Source organism: Rhopalosiphum maidis, chromosome 2 (assembly GCF_003676215.2).
Source record: "Rhopalosiphum maidis isolate BTI-1 chromosome 2, ASM367621v3, whole genome shotgun sequence".
Classification (NCBI taxonomy): Eukaryota; Metazoa; Arthropoda; class Insecta; order Hemiptera; family Aphididae; genus Rhopalosiphum; species Rhopalosiphum maidis.
Window position 1 is genome coordinate 33,791,242 of NC_040878.1, and position 20,997 is coordinate 33,812,238.

The 20,997-nt window shown below is 27.3% G+C and overlaps 2 protein-coding genes across 6 annotated transcripts; one reads left to right on the forward strand and one right to left on the reverse strand.

Annotated features, from left to right (window-relative positions):
* Positions 1 to 2,793, forward strand: LOC113553318 (ankyrin repeat and MYND domain-containing protein 2). Its single transcript, XM_026956594.1, has 6 exons — positions 1 to 198; positions 267 to 432; positions 495 to 634; positions 734 to 927; positions 997 to 1,135; positions 2,060 to 2,793. The coding sequence occupies exons 1-6, from the start codon at positions 1 to 3 to the stop codon at positions 2,375 to 2,377; spliced, it is 1,155 nt and encodes a 384-aa protein (XP_026812395.1). The 3' UTR covers positions 2,378 to 2,793.
* Positions 2,794 to 3,248: 455 nt separating this feature from the next.
* On the reverse strand, positions 3,249 to 17,040 carry LOC113553000 (WD repeat, SAM and U-box domain-containing protein 1-like). Of its 5 annotated transcripts, none has more exons than XM_026956090.1 (17): positions 16,896 to 17,040; positions 15,539 to 15,710; positions 13,533 to 13,678; positions 12,073 to 12,287; positions 10,893 to 11,116; positions 9,509 to 9,611; positions 9,164 to 9,243; positions 8,912 to 9,045; positions 8,671 to 8,842; positions 7,663 to 7,805; positions 6,940 to 7,139; positions 6,107 to 6,315; positions 5,307 to 5,397; positions 4,815 to 4,888; positions 4,351 to 4,393; positions 3,862 to 3,981; positions 3,249 to 3,548 (listed from the first exon to the last, which is right to left on the reverse strand). In XM_026956090.1, exons 1-17 carry the CDS (start codon positions 17,027 to 17,029, stop codon positions 3,397 to 3,399), a joined length of 2,412 nt encoding a protein of 803 aa, XP_026811891.1. In that variant the 5' UTR covers positions 17,030 to 17,040; the 3' UTR covers positions 3,249 to 3,396. The 5 variants fall into 5 exon arrangements, 4 of the variants coding, with proteins under 4 accessions (XP_026811891.1, XP_026811893.1, XP_026811894.1 ...); XM_026956091.1 differs by having other exon boundaries at positions 3,411 to 3,548; positions 3,804 to 3,981; XR_003405187.1 differs by lacking the exon at positions 3,249 to 3,548 and adding an exon at positions 4,681 to 4,747 and having other exon boundaries at positions 3,954 to 3,981.
* Positions 17,041 to 20,997: the final 3,957 nt, after the last annotated feature.

A 20,997-nucleotide genomic window follows, 5' to 3' on the forward strand; every position in this document is an offset into this window, starting at 1 on the left:
ATGTTTTATTCTGAGGACGGTGACGGGATGACGCAAGACGTTTTCAAAGCTATATTCGTCAATGACTTTGACGGCCTCCAGAGGATCTACGCTAAACACGACCTGAGCACAGATATACTGGACGAACATGGCATGACTCCGCTCCAACATGCCGCGTATAAGGGTAACGAGCAAATCGTCCGTTGGCTGTTGAACAGGGTTGGTAAACATCAGATTTTTTTTTGTTTTATCTATTTAATGTTTACTGATCGTTTTGTTTATTGCAGGGCGCTGACGTTAATTCGGGGAAACATAAGTATCAGTACACTGCCTTGCATTTCGCTGCCCTCAGCGGCAACCCTGTTGTATGTAGTTTGCTGTTGGCTGCCGGTGCCAAAAGTGATGTGACCAATACAGTAGGACGCACAGCTTCACAAATGGGTGCTTTTGTTGGTTAGTACTCTTATTAATCGCACTGATCAGGTGTTCATGGCATATATATTGTTTAAACACAGGCAATCACAACTGCGTGGCGGTAATTAGCAATTATGTACCAGAAGAAGAAGTCACTTGTTACACACTACCAGACTCGAATGAAAACGAACCAAAATTACCTTCAGAGTTAGCCCAACCTGTTCACAAATTTATTATGATGGTATTATTATTATTCATTTTTAATATTGGCAACATCATACAACTAGATTATATTGATTGTTATGACTAATAACTATCATTGTACCATAATATCTTACAGACCAACATCCATCCAGTAAAAGTGGCTCTTGAAATACCTCCAGTTTTCCTAGTCGATGATAATGCATCGAAAATTTACAAAGTGTTGAATTTGATGTGCGAGCGTGAAATTAATAAACAACTAGAGACTAATGAAGTGATGGCATTCAAGTTTCATTATTTAGCTAGTATTCTGATTGAAATTGCCAAACACAAGTAATTTCTTGTTTAAATAGTTCACAATATATTTTGCATTTCAAAATATTTCTCATTTAATATTTACAGTGATATAAAAACTGAAAAACAGTCAGATCCAAAGGAATTATTCATTAAGAAAATATTGAAAAGTGAAATTTATTCGGAACAATTTCTTAAAGATTGCATTAGAATGTTTCCATTTAGGGATTGTACAATTTTCAGACAGGTAAAATTATTCTCATTTATATAATTTTATTTTATCTTAAACTGACCACATCTTAGAATGTTCTACTAATAATAATACTTCTTCTTAGGTACCTACAATATATTTAAGCATTAAGGGGCTACCACACCAACATTTGTTTTCTCTATCTATCCCACATAATGTAGGAACAAAGATATTCCGTATTTCCTCGATTACGATTCTCTTTAAGGCAAAGACACCCATTATATATTTTATAAAGAAAAATATATCCTGTGTTTTGACTAGATAGATTTTTAATATTTACATTTTTAATTACACTTCATAAAAAATGAAAATATTAAAAATCTATCTAGTTAAGACACAGGAAATATTCTTCTTTGTAAAATATACAATAAGTAATATAAACTAAACCACAGTTGTAATCGTGGAAATACAGAATATCTTTATTCCTATATTATGTGGGAAATAGACAGAAAAAACTAATGTTGGTATAACAGACACTTAAACAGTAAATATAATGAATAAAATAGTAAAATCTTAGTGACCTATTTTATAACTGTGAGCTTACTAAACTAAATCCTTCTAAGTTAACTGAGTTTTTGCACTTATGTTGAAATTAATAATCAATTAATTATTAATTTAAATCATGAATTTGTGAAGTACTAGATAAGATAACCTATCTTGTATTGGTAAAATGTAGTTAATAATCCTTATTTTTTTTTAATAGTGTGAGCTAAAATCTTCAACTAATTTATTTTAAAATATTTACAATTATTTATTTGAATATTCAATTTTACTATATAACTGATTTTCTGCAGCTATTCTACTAATTTAATTCTATTTATTCCAAGAACAACAATTATTTTAACTTCTATTTTATATATATAATTCAACATATGATTATAGAATAATTTATATGATAAATATATTGCTATTACATTTTAGATGGTTGCTAGTTTGACCCGAGGTAAAGATGGCATGACAGCACTCAATGTTATATTGGTAATGATTGGAAATAGACGCGGTATGGGTATAGATTCATTTGGCGAAGAACGTGTATGCGGTACATGTGCTGAAAATAATGCCACCAAAAAATGTGCTAAATGCAAAGCTGTTCAATACTGTAACCGTGAGTGTCAACGTATACATTGGTTTGTTCATAAAAAAGAGTGTAACAGAGAGGCCAGTAACAATGGAACCTGTCAAACATCTATAGACAGTTCACACGTAGCCGAAAGTTTATCTGGACTAGGGATAAATTAAATTTTAGCCAACACAACTTAAGTAACATTATTAAATGTATATGCATTAACTATATATGTGTGTTTAAAATATTTAACGATTGATTGGCAGCATATGTTTTACGTTTTAAATTTAGACTAACATGTATGTAAAATTACTTTAAAGTAATTTGATAACATGTGTTATAATACAATTTGTATAAACTAAGTCATTTAGAAGCTTTTGATAATGTTTTTTAACATTGTCATAAAACCCATATTATATAATAGAAGTTTACGTGTAAAACATTTTGAACCTTTATACCTTTGTTAGATAGTGTTTTGATTTGTTTCCAATTTAATAATAAGTAATCCTGTACCTGTTTTTAAAACATTTTTGCTGATTAATATTCTATCATTAATTTGATTCAATAAAACCTCCACTTCAATTGTTAAAATGATAAGGTCTAAATATATAATGTAATATAATCTGTTAGATGATTGATAAAATATTGTATGCTATTTTTGTTTGTCAATTAGATATGAAATATATTATTACTCATTACTTAAAAGTATTCATTTTATAATAAATAATATTATATTATTTAATTATACAAACACAAAACTACAAAACCCATAAAATTTAAATTATCAATAACAAATATAGATTAATATTATAATATTTGTATGATTTACTAAAAATTACCTTATGTCTATTAATTCATGTATACAAATTGTATTAAAAATCTACAATGAACTCAAAACATCAATTGTAAAGAGATATTTTTAACATCACAACTGTTTAATATAATATATAAAACACAAAAAACAAAATCCTTAATGCAAATATTTTTATTTTAATAAAATATGTTAAAAAGAAAAAAGTGCATAAAGTAACAACAATTATAATAGTATTACAATTTGCTACAAGCAAATTTTCTGATCAAACAACTATTATATTTCCAAAATGTGACTCTATAGTAGTTGATATATTTTCACACACATAAAAAAGTTCGGATTGATAAATTTAAAAACCATTGATTCTGTAGTCATTTACGTTCATTAATTTTGTTGGATAAACACTGAGATTGCTTCTTTTATGGTGGTGTTTGGCGTCATGGACTTGGATATGAGCGGTTCGTTTGTTAATGGGCTACTAAATTTGCCTCGGCGGAACCATGACATCATGGCCGATCTATCGTAAGTATGTCCGTCTATCCAGAAAAAAATCAATAGTTAAATTTTTTTTATGCTTCTTAAAGACCTTATAAACTATAGTTTATAATGTGGTTTTCAAAGGGTTTATATCTACGAACTACGACCAATAGAAGAATCAAGAAACAAGGTAATTTTCTTTTTTTTTTGTTATCGCTTCATCTGTCTTAATCATCAAGTATAAAAGAAGAATAGAGAGGTCGTTATTCAAATCCTTTTTTTATGTACATACCTAGTAGGTACTACCTACATACCTTTGCAAAATCTTCAAGCACGAAACTGGGAACTAGAGTTAAACCTCAGATTGTATACCTGAACATATCACGGGATCTCTGAAGATCTGCTGTGTTATAGGACAGATGAACTCGTCTGGTATGTCTGTCGACGACGATAGCTTTGACAATGCCACTTCCAAATCTCGTCTGTCGCCATCTGCGGACGAAACAAATTGTTTTTTTTTTACTGTGTCCCACCGTTACACGTGCAGTTGACCGTTAGGCGAATACACGCAGTAATATAATTCGGGTATTCTTATATCATTGACGTAATTTATTATATTACACGTTTAGATATACATGAAAAATTGTTCAAATTGAACAAAAAACAGTTTTATGAAAATTTGGCACATACTTTTTTATCTACATTTTTCATTTTTTTTTTTTTTTTTAATCAACTACACCGCAGACTGGAGTACTGAGCAATAATAATTGTAATTATTATTATTATAATTCGAACGATATAATGGTATAATATGAGTAATATATGACATTATAGTATTGTATTTATTATTTACACACTTACTGGACATTCCGTTCAATCGCAATCTGTGTACTTCCAATGACGTCTATCAACCAAAAACAAAAATTACAAAAATATACGATCGTTCTATAAATAATATGACCAAATGGCCAATACATACATGCTATGACGGTCAAACTAATTTTAACTATCTACAATCTACGTAAATTAGTAAAGGTAACATTAAACATATTATAATATATTTACAAGTACCTACTTAGTAAGTATAATACATATTATAATAATATATAAAATAAAGTAAATTAAAATCATAATTTCGTATAATATAATATAGGTACTTAAAGTGATTGACAAATAATACTTATAATTTACATTCATTTATATGTGCAGACTGTCCACTGGTAGATACGTTTGGGGTGAGTGTTCACTGTGCTGTTTACTGTGTTATTATAAATATTATATCGTGAAAGGTCAATATTTTGCGCATTATTATTGTAGTTACCTACCGACTTCCTAATTAACGTGGCGTCTTCGTCGTCCAACGGTAAATTCCACAGAAACATAGCTTTGTCCAACGACCCTATAATGTTGTTAACTTCGCATTAGTACGCATTTCGTTAAATTTCACAGAATGTCATGACAATATTAATAAATAAAACATGTAATTTTAAAATGCTCAATGTTCGACGTTCGTATTGGTATAGGTATTGCTTTCTAGCTGTGTGAACTCAGTCGCACATGGTACATCGGCCGTATTGAAATATACATAAATAATATTTTAACAATATGCGCATACACTAGCTGATATAGTAGTATGTTTATTTATTAAACTATATTATATTTAATTATATACTTAGTTCTTATTATAATATTAGCATAATAGCAATATAATAAATAAATATATATATATATAAAAAATATATATTGTTCAAATTCGTTTTGAAAAACCAAACGACTAAGTACTTATATCAAATTATTATAATTATTGTTATAATAACCTGTAGCTAGTATTTTATTATTTGACGAAAATGAGCAACAAGTGAGGATAGCATCTTTTGGATCGATGACATGCAGACAATCTCCAGTTTTCTAAAAAAAAAAAAATTAACAAACATTTCAATACTTGTACGCTAAAAAATATGAGCAATTCTTAATATTCTTATCATAGTAGGTAACGCAAATAGGATAAATATTTAAGATAAGCTCCAGCACCCAGAATGTTTTTTAATAATGTTTATCAACGAAATACTTATTAGATTGAATTGATATTTTTTGAGGGAGCTTCTAGGAATATTTTGAGGGTAGAGGAACTCTAAATTCACCGTTAAATGAACACATACAATCTATATCTTTTACAATAATATTGACAAGAAATTAAGTTGCCTTTACTTTATAGTTTATAACTATAGATGATTGTCAATTAATACGAAATATAATGCGACCACCAATAGTTATTGATTTAACAATCGATAAAACATTTTTTCTAACATAAATAACGGTTTTGAAATTTGTCAAAACATATAACTGTCCAAATACTTACTCTCCATGTACTTGCGTATAACCTATATATACGCCTTTTTGACACTCCGAATTTCAAGTATAGCTAAAATTAAAACTTGTGGGAAATGAAAGATTAATATTACCTATTTGATAACAATTTATTATTGTTTGTGCCAAATAAACTTGTTAAGTTGTTAATAAAAATCAAATGACATACACATACCTACACTTTCACTTATTTTACACGACAAATCAATTATTATAATTATATTATATTGTGATTTATCCATTTATCTACCGTTTGCCATATTCGAGCTGTCTTATCCAGCGAAGTAGACGCCATGAACGTGGTTATGTGCCGTGGGAACTTAACGCACGTGATGTCGCTACCGTGACCAACAAACTTCATTTTAAAGTCGATTCGTTCATTCATTAGCCTCCAGGTTTTTACCACGGCATCGCTCCCGCCCGTTAACATCAATATCGAATTTGATTTTCTAGATGGATCTGCGATATCAACCCAATTAATAAATAATAATAATAAATATTATATCGTATAACAGCTAAATACTATGAAGAGAACTAAAAGCGCATCGTATTCGCGAAGATTTTAATTTCCACGATTATTATAATATATTTAGATATATCAATTAGACATTTTATAAAAATTTAAAAAATTTAGAAATTGGAAAAATAGAGAAAACAAATATTTTTAATAATAGGTACTAGATTCAGTAAAGCTAACACAAATTATTTAATTATATTATTTTTTAAATGTGATATCAAAAAGATAATTAATATTATACATTATTATAGATTACAGAATTAATATTATAGTAATCACTATAATAATATTATTTACTCGTATACTAATATATACTATTAAATAGTATTTAAACACAATTTTATTATTTGCCCATTTTTTCTTTTTTTCAGATATTTAACTTGTTATCAATAAATTTAAAACTAAAATCACGCAAAAGTTAAAATATGTAAATATTTATTCTTATAGTTCCATGAATAATATTGAGAGTAATGTAGGCACTTATACGTTTATAATTATTATAATGTAGGTACTGTAACTATTAACTAATTTAACTATAATTATTATTTATGCAATAAAACTTATACTCTTGAACGCGAAATGGGCGCTGGTTATTCCGATTTCGTGCGCTTTGTCCTGGACGATTATACTTGTCTCGGATATTATGTGCTTTTTAGGATGAACTGACCAAATTCGGAAGTGCCCTTCCACACAACCGGACATTAAATAACGAGAATCCGGACTGAACGAAACACAAGTGACGTCTTCGTCATTTCCGCACAACTTCCTAAAATCGTTTCTATATTATAATAATATATAATAGTGTTGAAATAATGTAATTAATAATGTTAATTAAACTTTATACTACAAAGTGTTACTTTTATCATTAAACAGAAAGTTTGTGTATTTTTTTATGCATTCTAAACTCTGAAATTAAAATAACACAACGATACTTGAAAAGTTATGTATTTTTACTAGTTCTTATCAATATAAATGTTTAAGTTTATCAGTTTTAAATTACATAATAATAACATACTGACATTTTTACTTTCACACTTCATTGCAGAATATTTTTCTGAGAATTTCGATGTTTAAAAATTTCTTAAAAAAAAAAATCTTAAAACTATATAATTAACTACTTGTTGGATTAAATTATGTTATTAAGGCGATTCGAACAGAATATAAAAATTAGAATAAGACGAACTACACGAACAAATTAGAAAACACGACGTCGTATATTATATACAAGTACGGGGAGTCAAAACTATCGGTTTGCCTTACCAGTGATTTGAAAACCATCATATACGTACGCAACAAGCTGTAATGTTTCGATTTTCCACACGAATACGATTTCGTTGTTGCAAGCGACCGCAATTAATTCGGAGTTGCCAGAAAATGAACAGGATCGGGCCCCGCCGTACTCAGTATGTAATGAACCTTTCTGTTTTAGAGTCTATAATTCGATTTGCAATAATTTCCAATAAATCGTATAATTTGAGTATTTTCCATTGCAACAATGAATCGGTTCAATGTTATATTCAGGGTAATCCACCAAAAGTGTTCATGCATCTACCTTTTTTTCATTTAATAATGAATTTATATTATTTATAAAAATTCTGATTATTGGACTCTTCAAATAAATTTACTTGAAGATCATATTTTTTAATTCTTGAAATTTTCTGTAAGTACTACTAAAGAAATGTATTCTGTGATGATACAAATTCATCTAAAATAAAATCCCCCCTCTATTCCATTTGTACTGTAAATTAATTAATTTGTTTTTTTAATCTGATTTACATAATTAAAAATTTGAAATAATAGTTTCTCAACTATTGAAAATATGTTTAAACTAAGGATATTAGTCCTTAAAAATATTTTTAAAAACTAAAATATACATAGAAGTAATATTGGATCTAGTTGTGCTTATTATCCATGGACCATTTTGAGTTTTATCAAACAACAAATACATAACGATAGATTGATATAATAATATTAATAGCTACAATTTTTAAATCATCATATTTACCAAATTATTATTTTCTAAGTCCATATAATATACCTATAAATTATCCTTAGTACATACATAATGTTAAATAACTCAAAAATTTTCAAAAAAGGAAGGGTTCATTTGAAAAATAAAAGTTTGTATCTTCATGGACCATAGAATACTTTTTAAGTAATACAAAAATCTCAATAACTTAAAAATATGGTATAATTAAATACTGCAAAAATCAGATTTTAAAAAACTACATTTTTAAAGAATAAAATAGGGTTTGCATTTATGGTGAATCCTCTGTATGAATATTGTAAATCATTACATTAAGATCCCAAATAATAGTCATTCCATCCAACGAACAGGACGCCATGTACGACGAGCATGGAGAGATGACCATCTGTTGTACCGAATAATGGTGAGCATACAACGGCGAGTCTTCGCACTCTTCAATATGTTCGTTTTCGTCAATATTCCAAACCCTGATGGTCTTGTCGCTAAAAAAAATTAAAATAAATTAAGACACAGTGGATAATATTTTAAAATCTATTAACGATTGCTGTTACCCGCCGGCCGCTACAAGGTATTTACATTCGTTGCTAAAATCACACGAGTTTACAGCATTCGTAAACATTACTTTTTTCCTAAGAGTCACTTCTACTTGAATGTCTCTTCTGATGTTAACTGCAGATTTTAAGTCCTAAAACCGATAATTAATGAATATTTACTCCACATACATACATTATACTACTCCGTAAATATAATATGTTATTATTTATAATTATATTATTATAAATATATAGTAAAATAATACAAACCTCTGACGAGTCGTGTAATTTTACGTTTAAATCTAAATGGCCTTTCACGTCCCAGACAATTACAGACCTGTCGTTGGATCCTAAAAACGTAACGTACAAAATATACGGACAAATAAAACGAAATATCTACGCGTTACAATTTGTTTTAAATATTTGATTTATTACTATAATATGTGCATATTTTTAAGTTCCTATGTAATATTATATTTTGTACATACAGTACGAGTACAAATTATAATATTATGCAGGGCATGTATGTTCACAAAAAATCGTCCAAATTATGTGAATCCGTGAGCGCGAATGTTGTGTGTTCTATAACAAGTTATAGAATCGTTGGCAATTTACCAGTTGCAAACAGTAAACCGTCTTGAGAGAATCCACAAGTGTTAACGTAACGGGTGTGTCCTTCCAACACTTGTAATGCCACTGCATTGTTTGAATTGACCATCTAAAGACAATAATAAAAATAATAAGTCTAACGATATAATATTATAATATTATTATATTTTCGTAGAAAAAATAATACTATGAATTATTCTGGGAGACTACTTGCCACTTATAAAGGACGTCACACTCGCATAATATGTTGCAAATGTACAACATAGCACATCTTCGATCAGCAGAACCAATTTTATGTTGTAACTATTAATATTAGAGTGGATGGACCTATCATAAGATTTAAAGTTAAGAAAATGATCAGTGTTTGTAAGTCAGTTTTTGCGATATTTTATTTTTAAGTGGGTTATAAGCGTTTTTATACTTCAATGTTTTATATTCCTTAATTCACTTAAAAATTACGATTTCGTAAAAATCCGTTGTATAAACACATATAATATTCTTTTAATCTTGAAATTTCATATTAAATATACTGTTATATTGAATCTAATAAATAACAACACGAAATTGATTCTATTGAACGTACATTACTATATTGTATACCTATGCGTTTACACGACAAAACCAAAACATGTAGATATAGCGTTCTCGACGCATGTAAAAATATTTTATAGTATTTTAATTGTAATTACGTCAACTACCAGTATTTGAAAATACAATATATAAAATAATATATTGATTAATTTATACTTCTCAGTTTTCAACAATTATTGTATCCTTTCAAAAACCCGCAATTTGAATCCCAGATACGATTTTATTTTGAAGCAGACTCTCGGTAATGATTCACAACAATAATTTTAAAATAACGAATAGAAATTGTGTGCCCATAGATACCGTAGACCGATTATAATAGTTAAAAAAAAAAAAAAAAATTGGAATTGTTTTGTCACACCACCACCGCTGATTATATTAACTATGCTGGTATAATGCCTATGTTTAACTGCGATATAAGTTATAAATTATAATAATTTATTATATCTATTATACTTTAATTTAACCATAGGCCACAATCTTGGTTAACGGCGAAGATATTTTTTTGTTACTCTGTTTTTAACTGTAATTCGTTAATTACCTACAACACACATATTATTTTAAAACCATTATATTCTTGATCTGTGCTGAGCTTGATTTATTTTACTGATTTTACAATTGTATACGACTAATGCAGAAACATCGATTATTACCAATCGGTTAATTATTTGAGTACTACAAGGACACAATTTCCTTCCCCGCTATATTTGTAGACACGATATGTTATGATATATTTTGATATAGTTTGCTCTCTCCTTCTTTCAAAAAAACTCCAAGATACATCACTGCATATATTCGTTACCCGCCAAATTCTTGTAGTCTTATCCATCGACGTGGTCGCAAAAAGCGTGGCGTCACCACCGCAAAAACACACACTCGTCACCGTCGATGAATGGCCTTTCAGTGACTGAACCATTTCGACAGCACACTGATGAGAACTTGTGTTTTTCTTCCACAGAGTCAGTTGCCAGATTTTAACCAAGTTGTCGTTACCGCACGTCAGCGCGCTGTACACTTTACCCTTATCTGCAACGACGAGAAAAATAAACGCGTAAAGATTTGAAAATAAAATACAACGAACACATAAATGTATAGACACTTGGATAGTTGAATAATTGTGTATTTATATTATAAATTTTAATATTAGTAAGTATCAGGACTATGTTATGTACTTAAAATGTTTACAATTAAATTTTAAACAAATATATTTTACATAAAAAATATGTAGAATAATATATAGATATTAAGTTTTTCTTATTTACCTCAGATTGCTAATTTTTATGTAGTGAATAAATAAATACATCATTAACTATAGTTAAAGTAGATATAAAAGTAATCGCAATAATTGCTTTGGGTATAAATTAATAAAAAATATGATATGATTACATTTATTTAACAGTAAATCATCATAAAATATTATTTTATATTATGTATAATACTATTTATTGTTATACTAATAAATGTTTATAATATTAAATTGGCTTAATTATATAATTAATTTTATAAACTAAGTTAATGTATAAAATTAATTTTTTCGTTTTAATACATTATATTGAAACATTTCTAATTTGTAATATAAAAAAACCACTATAAATTGTAAATAAATTAATTATTAACTATAAAATAAATTATTTAAAATTGAAGGGAAAATTGTTCAACTAAACCCTGCATTACAACATTGTAAACAATAACGCATCCGAATCCTATTCTGCGAAAATAAACAGCTAGCCATATTATCACACATTTAATAATATGATAAATATAGTGCAGCGTATTTCAATTTCAAATACCGTGAGTCCGTGAAATATGCATTCAATAAACGCATATATTATTATTAAAATCTACTACGTTATACCTTTTTAAATGTATATTGTATAGCATAGCGAACAATTCTATGTCTTATATTAAAATAATCTCACCATTTGGACGTTAATTTATTTTTCTTAACTACTTATAGATACCTATTATGATATGTCACTCACTTGTTATTGCAGTGACAGTTGATATGTCGGCAGAATTTACACCCATATCGTGGCAGTCATATAATACATATAAAGGAGTAGATTTTCCACAAGTATCGGTCAACTCGGAGACTGGCCACACTTTGGCTACCCCCGTCGTGTCACCCGTCAACATTATTCTGGAGTCTGTAGAACAACATACCATCGATATAGCCTCTTCGTGCGCTGTAATTGTCCTGTAAACAAGAAAAATCCGTTATAATAGTATGTGCGAATGAAAAATTATGTTTTTATAAAAACTTTAAATTTTATGAAAAGAATATTAATAATTTTCGTAATAATAAGTGTGTACTGTGTTAAATCGGTCATTATTAATAGTAATAAATCATAATACGATAATAATAATAGGTATCTATTTCCAATATATATCACAAACGATAAATAATAATCGCTAAGCTATTAAATCTATAAATATATTATGTTACTTCGAATTAAGCATTTTGTGCTTTAATTAATGAACTTGCCAAGGCGATATAAAGTGGTATTTAAACTAATAAAAGTACTTTCCATAATTCATATTTTGATCTGATATTATTGTGAACACATGTAAATTTCAATGAATAGAAAAACAATAGTTTATATTGTATTATCATATACACACATACCTTATTATTAATTTTTAATTATTGCTTAATAAACTTATAGTATAATAATAGATATTTAAATATAATACAGAACCGCTTCGACCGATTCAAGTAAATTAAAAATGTTCAGATTACTTGACAAAACTACTAATTATAGTCTTACTAATATCATAGATTTTTAAGCCAAAATTAGCTTCTTGATAAATTTTTAAATTGGAAGTTTAAATCAGACTCTATATAGTATATAAATCAATATATTATGTCCAGCCACTAGCCAGTAAATATAATTTTAGTTTAAAGTCATTATAATGATAATAGTAGTTAATATAACAACTATGTACCTAAATTGCCTATACAACACGCCTTTCAACGATTATAGCACTGGCGTTAGTTATGGGTTTCTATAATACCATACAAACGACCAGCTCTATAATAGGTTATAATACATAATCATTAATCACTGATCAGTAATTTAAAAAAAACTATTAATGCAATGTTGTTAAAAAAAAAAAACTTTCAAAATATTTATAAATAAATTAACAAAACGAGTAGTCGCTATTTATATTTAATTATAATTATTAAATTGACAAAATATACAACTTGTACCTCGAAATTAAATTAAATTTATCAATTTCTAAATAACTAAAAATTTAACTGTGCACTGCATGAGAATATTATTTGATAAAACTTTTATTTTCATGTTATTATTATTGTTGGTGTACTTGTTCAAAAATGTTTTAGCATCATTATAATTAAATAATTAATTAAAATATTTATTTTAAACACGATCTCATGATATTCCAACATAAATTATAATATAATGAACAATACGCATACCTGACTAGTACTCGTCTAAACATGTCCCACATGCACATGGTCCCGTCGTCACCAGCTGATACAAAATATTTATAATTCGCCACGAAACACGACGATCTTATCCCACCGCAACTGTTTTGAACAAATGTGTGCACAATTCGCCCGGTCTAAAATTTATATTTTATAATACCTATATTAGTGTTATGTTTAGTTCCTAATAGTTAATATTGAAGGTATATTATGTAATATGAACACACCAATAAGTTAAGTAATAGACTAATGAACTATCATACTCTTTTGATAATATGTATTATAGAGCTCAAAAGTTGAAACTCTGATATTTATTTAGGCTTACGTAAGTTACATATAGTGTACTCGAACAAACAATCCAAATTCAAAATACCATAAAATATTTAAAATCAGCGAATGTCATAAACTCGTAAATAAATACTTTACGTATATAAATACACATAATAATTGTATGAGATATTACAAATTCTATAAATAAGTTATTAAAATAAAAAGTCGATAATCATTATAGAATGTATATAAACTATTTATTTGAAGTTAAGTTAGACTAAAAAATGAATTACTTAAAATAATAATTATATGATTATTTAGACTTTATAGGTACAGTAATTACTAATAGTTTTCAAAGAAAATCTGCTACTAAACGGATTGTCCAAGCAGGTATTGATTTACCGACGAAACTAAAATGTAAACAGGCAATAATTCTAATACATGTAGATATAAAAATAGCAAATATTGAAAAATTGCGTTAAATAAAAATATTTAAAAGCAACTAATGAATTTTACCATTTAAAAGATGATATAAAACATTCAAAGATATACATATCACAAACGTTAATGAAACTTGATAATAATTAGTTTTAAATTATATATATACACTCCTGTGTTATAAAAAATAATTACTTTTTGTATAATGATTTATTAAATACCATTTATACATACAACCATAATGAACAAAATTGTATATTATGTTACAGCTTTAATGACATAATATTATACAGTATTTAATTTAATATAATAAATAATGAAATAATGATCCAAAATTTAAAAATATAATCAGATAAATATTACACGAAAATATTTTTTATAAGTTTAAAATTGAATCAGTTATTACTATCTATCAGTGAAAACATAAGATTATAGATGCATAATAATATATATTAGACGTGAATTTAAATAGCGCCAGACACTCGCACAATATTAATAAATTAAATTAAAAACATCAAAGATTATTATTTGTACGTATCTGCTCCTGCATATTATATGCTCGTAAGATGTATAATCATTTATATTTATGGGATCAAAATAATGATGTACAATAAACATAACATATAAAATACATTTTATTAGATAGTTTCGTTATGTTATTAGTTTATTACAATTTACAATGTATACGTTTATTTGTATAGAATATGTGTGTTTGTGACAATCATTAGCGGAACTAAAAAAAAAAAAACAACTATATAAGGAGAAAGCCAATAATTCTTATGCGTTCAAATATTGGCAGCAAATTGGATGTTGTACGATAAGGATACATTTCTATAGACGTGATCAAAATGTTTTATAACTAGGTTTTATTGAACCGATAAATTGTGAAGAAATATATAACATTACACCGCGGTCGGTTTGGATTTAAAATTCAAGTCAAAACTCAATTTTTAAAATATTCACATGCAATGATGACGGTATAGAAAACATCAGATATCGCATAATATTATATAATGTTTATAAGTCACAGACAGACTACAGTTAGATTATGGAAATATTAACTCTGATAAAATCGATGAACGACACAATTTATAAGACGATCGTACAATTAGGTAATATTAGAAAATATTATTCTATCAAGAGGGGGGTGGGAATGGTACACACATATTCTTATTACTGTTTGGTCGTTTAGGAAATCCTCACAACATGTATAGTTTCGGTACGTTTATTTCAAGCTTTCACAAGCCTCGTCGCGGCTGTAGAAATAAAATGATGATGTACACCCTTACCTCGACATCGCACAGCGTAGTGCTACCATCTAAGGACGACGTAGCCAAGATGGTAGCATCTCCATCGAATTGTACACCAGTCACCATGTACTTATGGTGGGTGAGTGGCGAATATGATTTTTCTTCGAAACCGTGGCCCGACCGCCATTCCCACACGCTCACCGTCCGGTCGCTGCAGCAACGATAATCGCGATATATTTTGTCAATTATTTGTGACAAAATTAAACAAACAAAACACGACAATATAATAACAATGATTATACTATTACTGTTAATAACATACGAGTAGTTTAAACTCATATATTAAGCACTAAACACTCGTTGCTCGTAGGTATCGATTTTCTGTAATCTAAATTGCAGGCGTAGCTGTAACATTAATCACGCTCTTCTACTTAAAAATCGGTGATCACGTTTAAGTAAAATATGTCTCAAGAATAAAGATACGCCTTATTTATAAAATGTTTAAATATTAAACGTGATGTAAAAGATATGTGTGTTCGCTGGCTCATTACAATCAAGGCAATACGGCACATAGATCTTTTATAAATGAAAACTGATAACTATATCAATAGTTCGATCATTTGACGTCTTGAAAACGAAAATAGAATCGTCGAAGAGTTATATAACGACATCACGAACCAATACGTTTACATATGGTCTATGGCAAGGTCTATATAATAGAATATTGATCGTCATTATAATTTATAATCAATAAACGCACTCGTGTTTTATAGTGTTTAATTGATTAAGGCTAAAAGATAAGTTGTTATTTATGTATACTTGTTGTTTGATGGTTAAGCACGGCATATCAATATAATTTATTATTGTTCATAGTTACATGGTTTAAAATGTCCAGCCGATTCTTCTAAAGAAAATTATCTATAACACTTGAAATTATTATGAACAAAAAATGTTTGAATCCTAAGATATATAATGACTTAACTATAATATATCTTTAACATTTTTATAAAACTTTTATTGGAGTTTAATTTATTAGGATATTTTTGTTTTTACTTTACAGTTCTTCAGTTGATGTGTACCAAGAATTAAATTAGGTTAACAAAACCTTTACGAATTAATTTTTAAGTAAAATATTTTCTGAATTTCTCATCGTCTTGTACTTATTAGTATTACAGAATATTGAATAATATTAACATTAAGAGACTAAATAGCAAGCCGAATATTTTACGAAATTAATAAATTATAATAAACGAAAAAGATATCTTCAAATAAGTATCCAAGAACTACAACCCTGTTACCCACTCCTTGCCTATAAAATAAGTCATAATAAATATTAAATAACATAATTTGGAAAGACGATGGGGAGCACCTATACGACAACAAATAACGTTTTTACCTTGACCCGACAGCCAGATGAAATCGTTTGGAAAAACAACATTTGGTCACGTCACTGGCGTGTTTGTGAATGGTCTGAATACGTTTGATGGCAACAGGAACGTCCACGGCGCAGGTGGTGGCGACCGAGGACATGACGGCGTGGCGCAAAGGCCGTGACTGCACTAACGCGGAAAAATATTATACAAAAAACACGTAGGTAAAATGTATAGAAATACATTATATTACAGTAGTATATATATATATATATAAGTAGGTATGGAGTGTCTGCTGCAGGTCGGCGGCGCATCGTTGTTATATGTTTATAACGATATAGCGTACGTGCCAGTGCGACACTCACGCGACTACCTGCTACAGAATGTCATAATATACAATTATTCGATTGATATATATTATACTGACATTTATTATTAATTTCGACTTTCTTGTTTATTTTCATAAGTTAAATATATATATATACATAACACAATACCACTGTCCGTGGTTGATATATAAATTACAACAAGACGCGAATAAATATCGATGATCTAGACTCTAGTGTGTTTGAGGTGTAACTGGAATATTTTGAAATATAATTTTAGTGTGAAATTATCTAGATGCACTTTGCTATACTAACGTGTATACTATTGCAGTGGAAAAGATTATTTTTAGGCAATTATTTCAAGTTAGGTTATAAATCATAAATTATGACAACTTTTTTTTTCAGAAAAAAATGTATTTTACAAGACATAAAAATCCATATGTTTGATAGACGGGTCTTATTCTTAGTACTTATTTTTGTTTACCCCTTGTCGAGCCAGTAAACAATTATACCTATATAGAATATGGCACACACACACACACACACACACACATACATACATACATACGTAACATGATTTATTTATATTAGTAAAATTTCATGTTCATGAATTATCTCTAAACCGTTTAAAAGGTATTTATGTCTATAACTACGACTAAGCATAATTTTCTCGCCATTCCTAGCTAGTAATTAACCCATTTATATTCCTATGTATTATAGGTACTATCGTGCCAATCTACACCATCATATAATAAATAATATTATTATATATTTTTTTAATATTATAATAATATAAATATTTTTTAAATATAATAACAGTTATTATGTCATTTTGGTTAACACTTAAATACATAGACGTATAGTTTTCTTTATCAGTGTTAATAATTATTACTATTATAGGTAAACACTTTTTTTCCAGTTTATTTTATTAAAAACTAAAAAAAATGACTAAATGTAGACATCACACAAATATAATCTTCTACTATGCATTTCTTTTGTGTTTATATACGCCTTATTATTATACTTTTATTTAAAACTATTATTGGGAATTAGTTCTTTTAAAATAAACAAATAATAAAAAAAATAAACCACTCTAAAATTAGAAGCATTACAAGAATAAACGAAATATAAAATATTTATACATATTTTTATCAAGTACCTAAGTTGATTTTCTATAGCTTTCATTGTAATTACAGTAAGTATTATTATTTATTTAGAAATGTTTGTCTATAATAAATGTAGGTATAACGCACTTATATGATGTTTGTTCCTAGTAGGTATATACTCGTACCTATGAACAGTTAAAATATTAAATATACGTAATATTTTTTATTATATTTATGTACTTAACCATTAGAGTCATCTGTTCGTGCTTTTAAAATAATTATTAGTAATAATACTTAATAAATAAAATAAATGCCAATGAACAATAACTTCTAAGAAGTTTGTAATATTTTATGAATTTTGGACGAGAATCACCTTGACCGTCCTATAGACAATCGACAATCAATATTGGTTAAAGGAAAAGGTTAATGTAAATAATTAAATATTTTTTAAACCTTAGTAAGTAATCATAAAAACATTTCTAAGATACCTACTACTAAAATTATTTTCAAAGTATTATTATTAAATAATTGGCGGTAGTATCATAAATTGTAATATACATTACTTACTAATACAGTATTAATTAAATTATTTTTATTTTTATCGTCAGTTTTTAAATTAGATGCAGTTAAATTGGAAATATTATTATAATAATATGTAATTATTATTTATAAAAAGTACTTTTTTATAATTTTTCTCTATTTTACCATATTCCAAAATCATTAATTCTTATTTTGTTCATTTTTAAATACTTTTAAAATATAATTTAATAACTTTAATGGTTTTTTACTGTACACTGTAATTATTTAAAAACATTTTTGCTAATTTTCGAATTAATATTTACAGATTTTACTGTTTACGAATTATGTTATTTGAAATACATTTTATAATGAATATATAACATCGGTTGCATAGCCTTTTTTCAAATACCTTTTAATTTAAAAAATAGTGTTTAAATAATAAATTTAAACTTAATTGTAATTTATACATTTAATTTTTTTAATATTTGAGTATTTCACTCACCATTTCTACTTCAATACAAATAAATGCAGTTAACAATTTAATAGCTGTCTGTATGCAGGTTTGAAATATAAACGTCAACATAATTTTTTTTTAATGTAACAATATGAACTAGAACTATAATTTGACCAAAAATGGGTGTCTATTTTATTAAAATTTGTAATCTAACAGCTCATGCTGATATTTATTTCTTCAAACTCATATGCCAAACCAACTAAATTTTTATCTAATAAGGTCATATTATAATGTATTACATACTATGTCACTGTGTGCTCCAAAAGTTGTACATCATACGAAGTATCTTCATGAAAATCAATTTATTGCTATTTTTAAAAGTAATTTAAAAAAAAATTCCATTTTGTTTTTTAAAGTGGGTATATATTTCAATAAAAAACCAATAATTCAAAATAGCTGATTTTAATCCCATTTTTTAAAATACGATGTTATGTGTATGGATAATTTATAATTAATCGATTATATAACTGTAGATATTTATGCTAAAAAATTACTTGTATTTTTACTTTTTAGCCTGAGGTAGATATTTGTGTTACGTAGTTACGTTGGCATTTGGCACGCGATTAAAATACAAGAATTTACTATAATCGGTATATGCTTGGACATATTATACCATTTATACCCATCACCTCTACACAACACCACAATTTAAACATGCATTCTCATCCTACGAAGCAAAACACATAACATATTCAAGCCACGATAACCAATAATGTTATTATTATTATTTGTATTTAGATTTAGAATATAGGTCATAACATTATAAAACCATTACGTTTCAAAAATATAATTCTTTTACGTTTACAGATTAAAAAAAAAAAAATTAACCATGTGATTTTATACTTGCATAAAATGACTATAATAAATATCAAATATAAATTTTATAAATATATGTATAATTTAAATGGTATGTACTGTTAAATTTATAAAAATTAACTTTCAGTCATTTACGTAACAGAATACCCATGATACTTAATTATTAAATATAATATTTTTCTTTTTTCAAGCTGCTTGCTGTCAAGTTGTAGCTTATTGTTAGTTACGTATTATTCATGCATTTTCAGACTCAGCACAATTTCAGACTCTTGACACAATATCTCCATCGCAACGTAAATGCTATAAGTTTTAATAAAAAAACTATAACAAAAAAGAAAAACACTCAACGATAATCCTTAGGAATAAAAGTTAAATACGTTTAGAGTTTAAAATGAATTATGGATCTGGAATCTTGCCATTGTATCAACTATAAGTTTTTTTTATATATATTTTTCTTCAATTTAACAAAGAAAAGTGATATGTATTTATACATATTATAGAAGTTCAAAAAAATATGATATTCCAAAATCGTTAAACGATGATAACAATTATGCAGACTGATATACATAATTTAGTCATATATTGTATTTCAATAACCCTTCAAATATACCGTTAAATGTATAAACAACCGTAATCTAACGTGTTGGGAATTTACAATATCTGAATATATACATAGGTACTTACCGTCTCATGCATTTTTATTCTTTAATAATCAACAATATTTTTACAACGAATCTCATATAATTTACTTGCTCAGCATAGGTATATTATCTGTTTACGGTTGACGGTTGTACGACGTCCCACGCACACAGCAGTAGTGCTCAACTTGACAAAATTAAAATAGAGG

Excerpts from the sequence above, each read along its gene's own strand:
- LOC113553318 (XM_026956594.1), top strand. The coding sequence starts at position 1 with ATGTTTTATTCTGAGGACGGTGACGGGATGACGCAAGACGTTTTCAAA. Across the intron at positions 199-266 it reads TCCGTTGGCTGTTGAACAGG|GGCGCTGACGTTAATTCGGG; the intron begins GTTGGTAAACAT and ends TGTTTATTGCAG. Across the intron at positions 433-494 it reads ACAAATGGGTGCTTTTGTTG|GCAATCACAACTGCGTGGCG; the intron begins GTTAGTACTCTT and ends GTTTAAACACAG.
- LOC113553000 (XM_026956090.1), bottom strand. The coding sequence starts at position 17,029 with ATGTCCTCGGTCGCCACCACCTGCGCCGTGGACGTTCCTGTTGCCATC. Across the intron at positions 9,612-10,892 it reads AGACTACAAGAATTTGGCGG|ATGGTCAATTCAAACAATGC; the intron begins GTAACGAATATA and ends TATTGTCTTTAG. Across the intron at positions 3,982-4,350 it reads GCGATTGAACGGAATGTCCA|ATGGCGACAGACGAGATTTG; the intron begins GTAAGTGTGTAA and ends TTTCGTCCGCAG.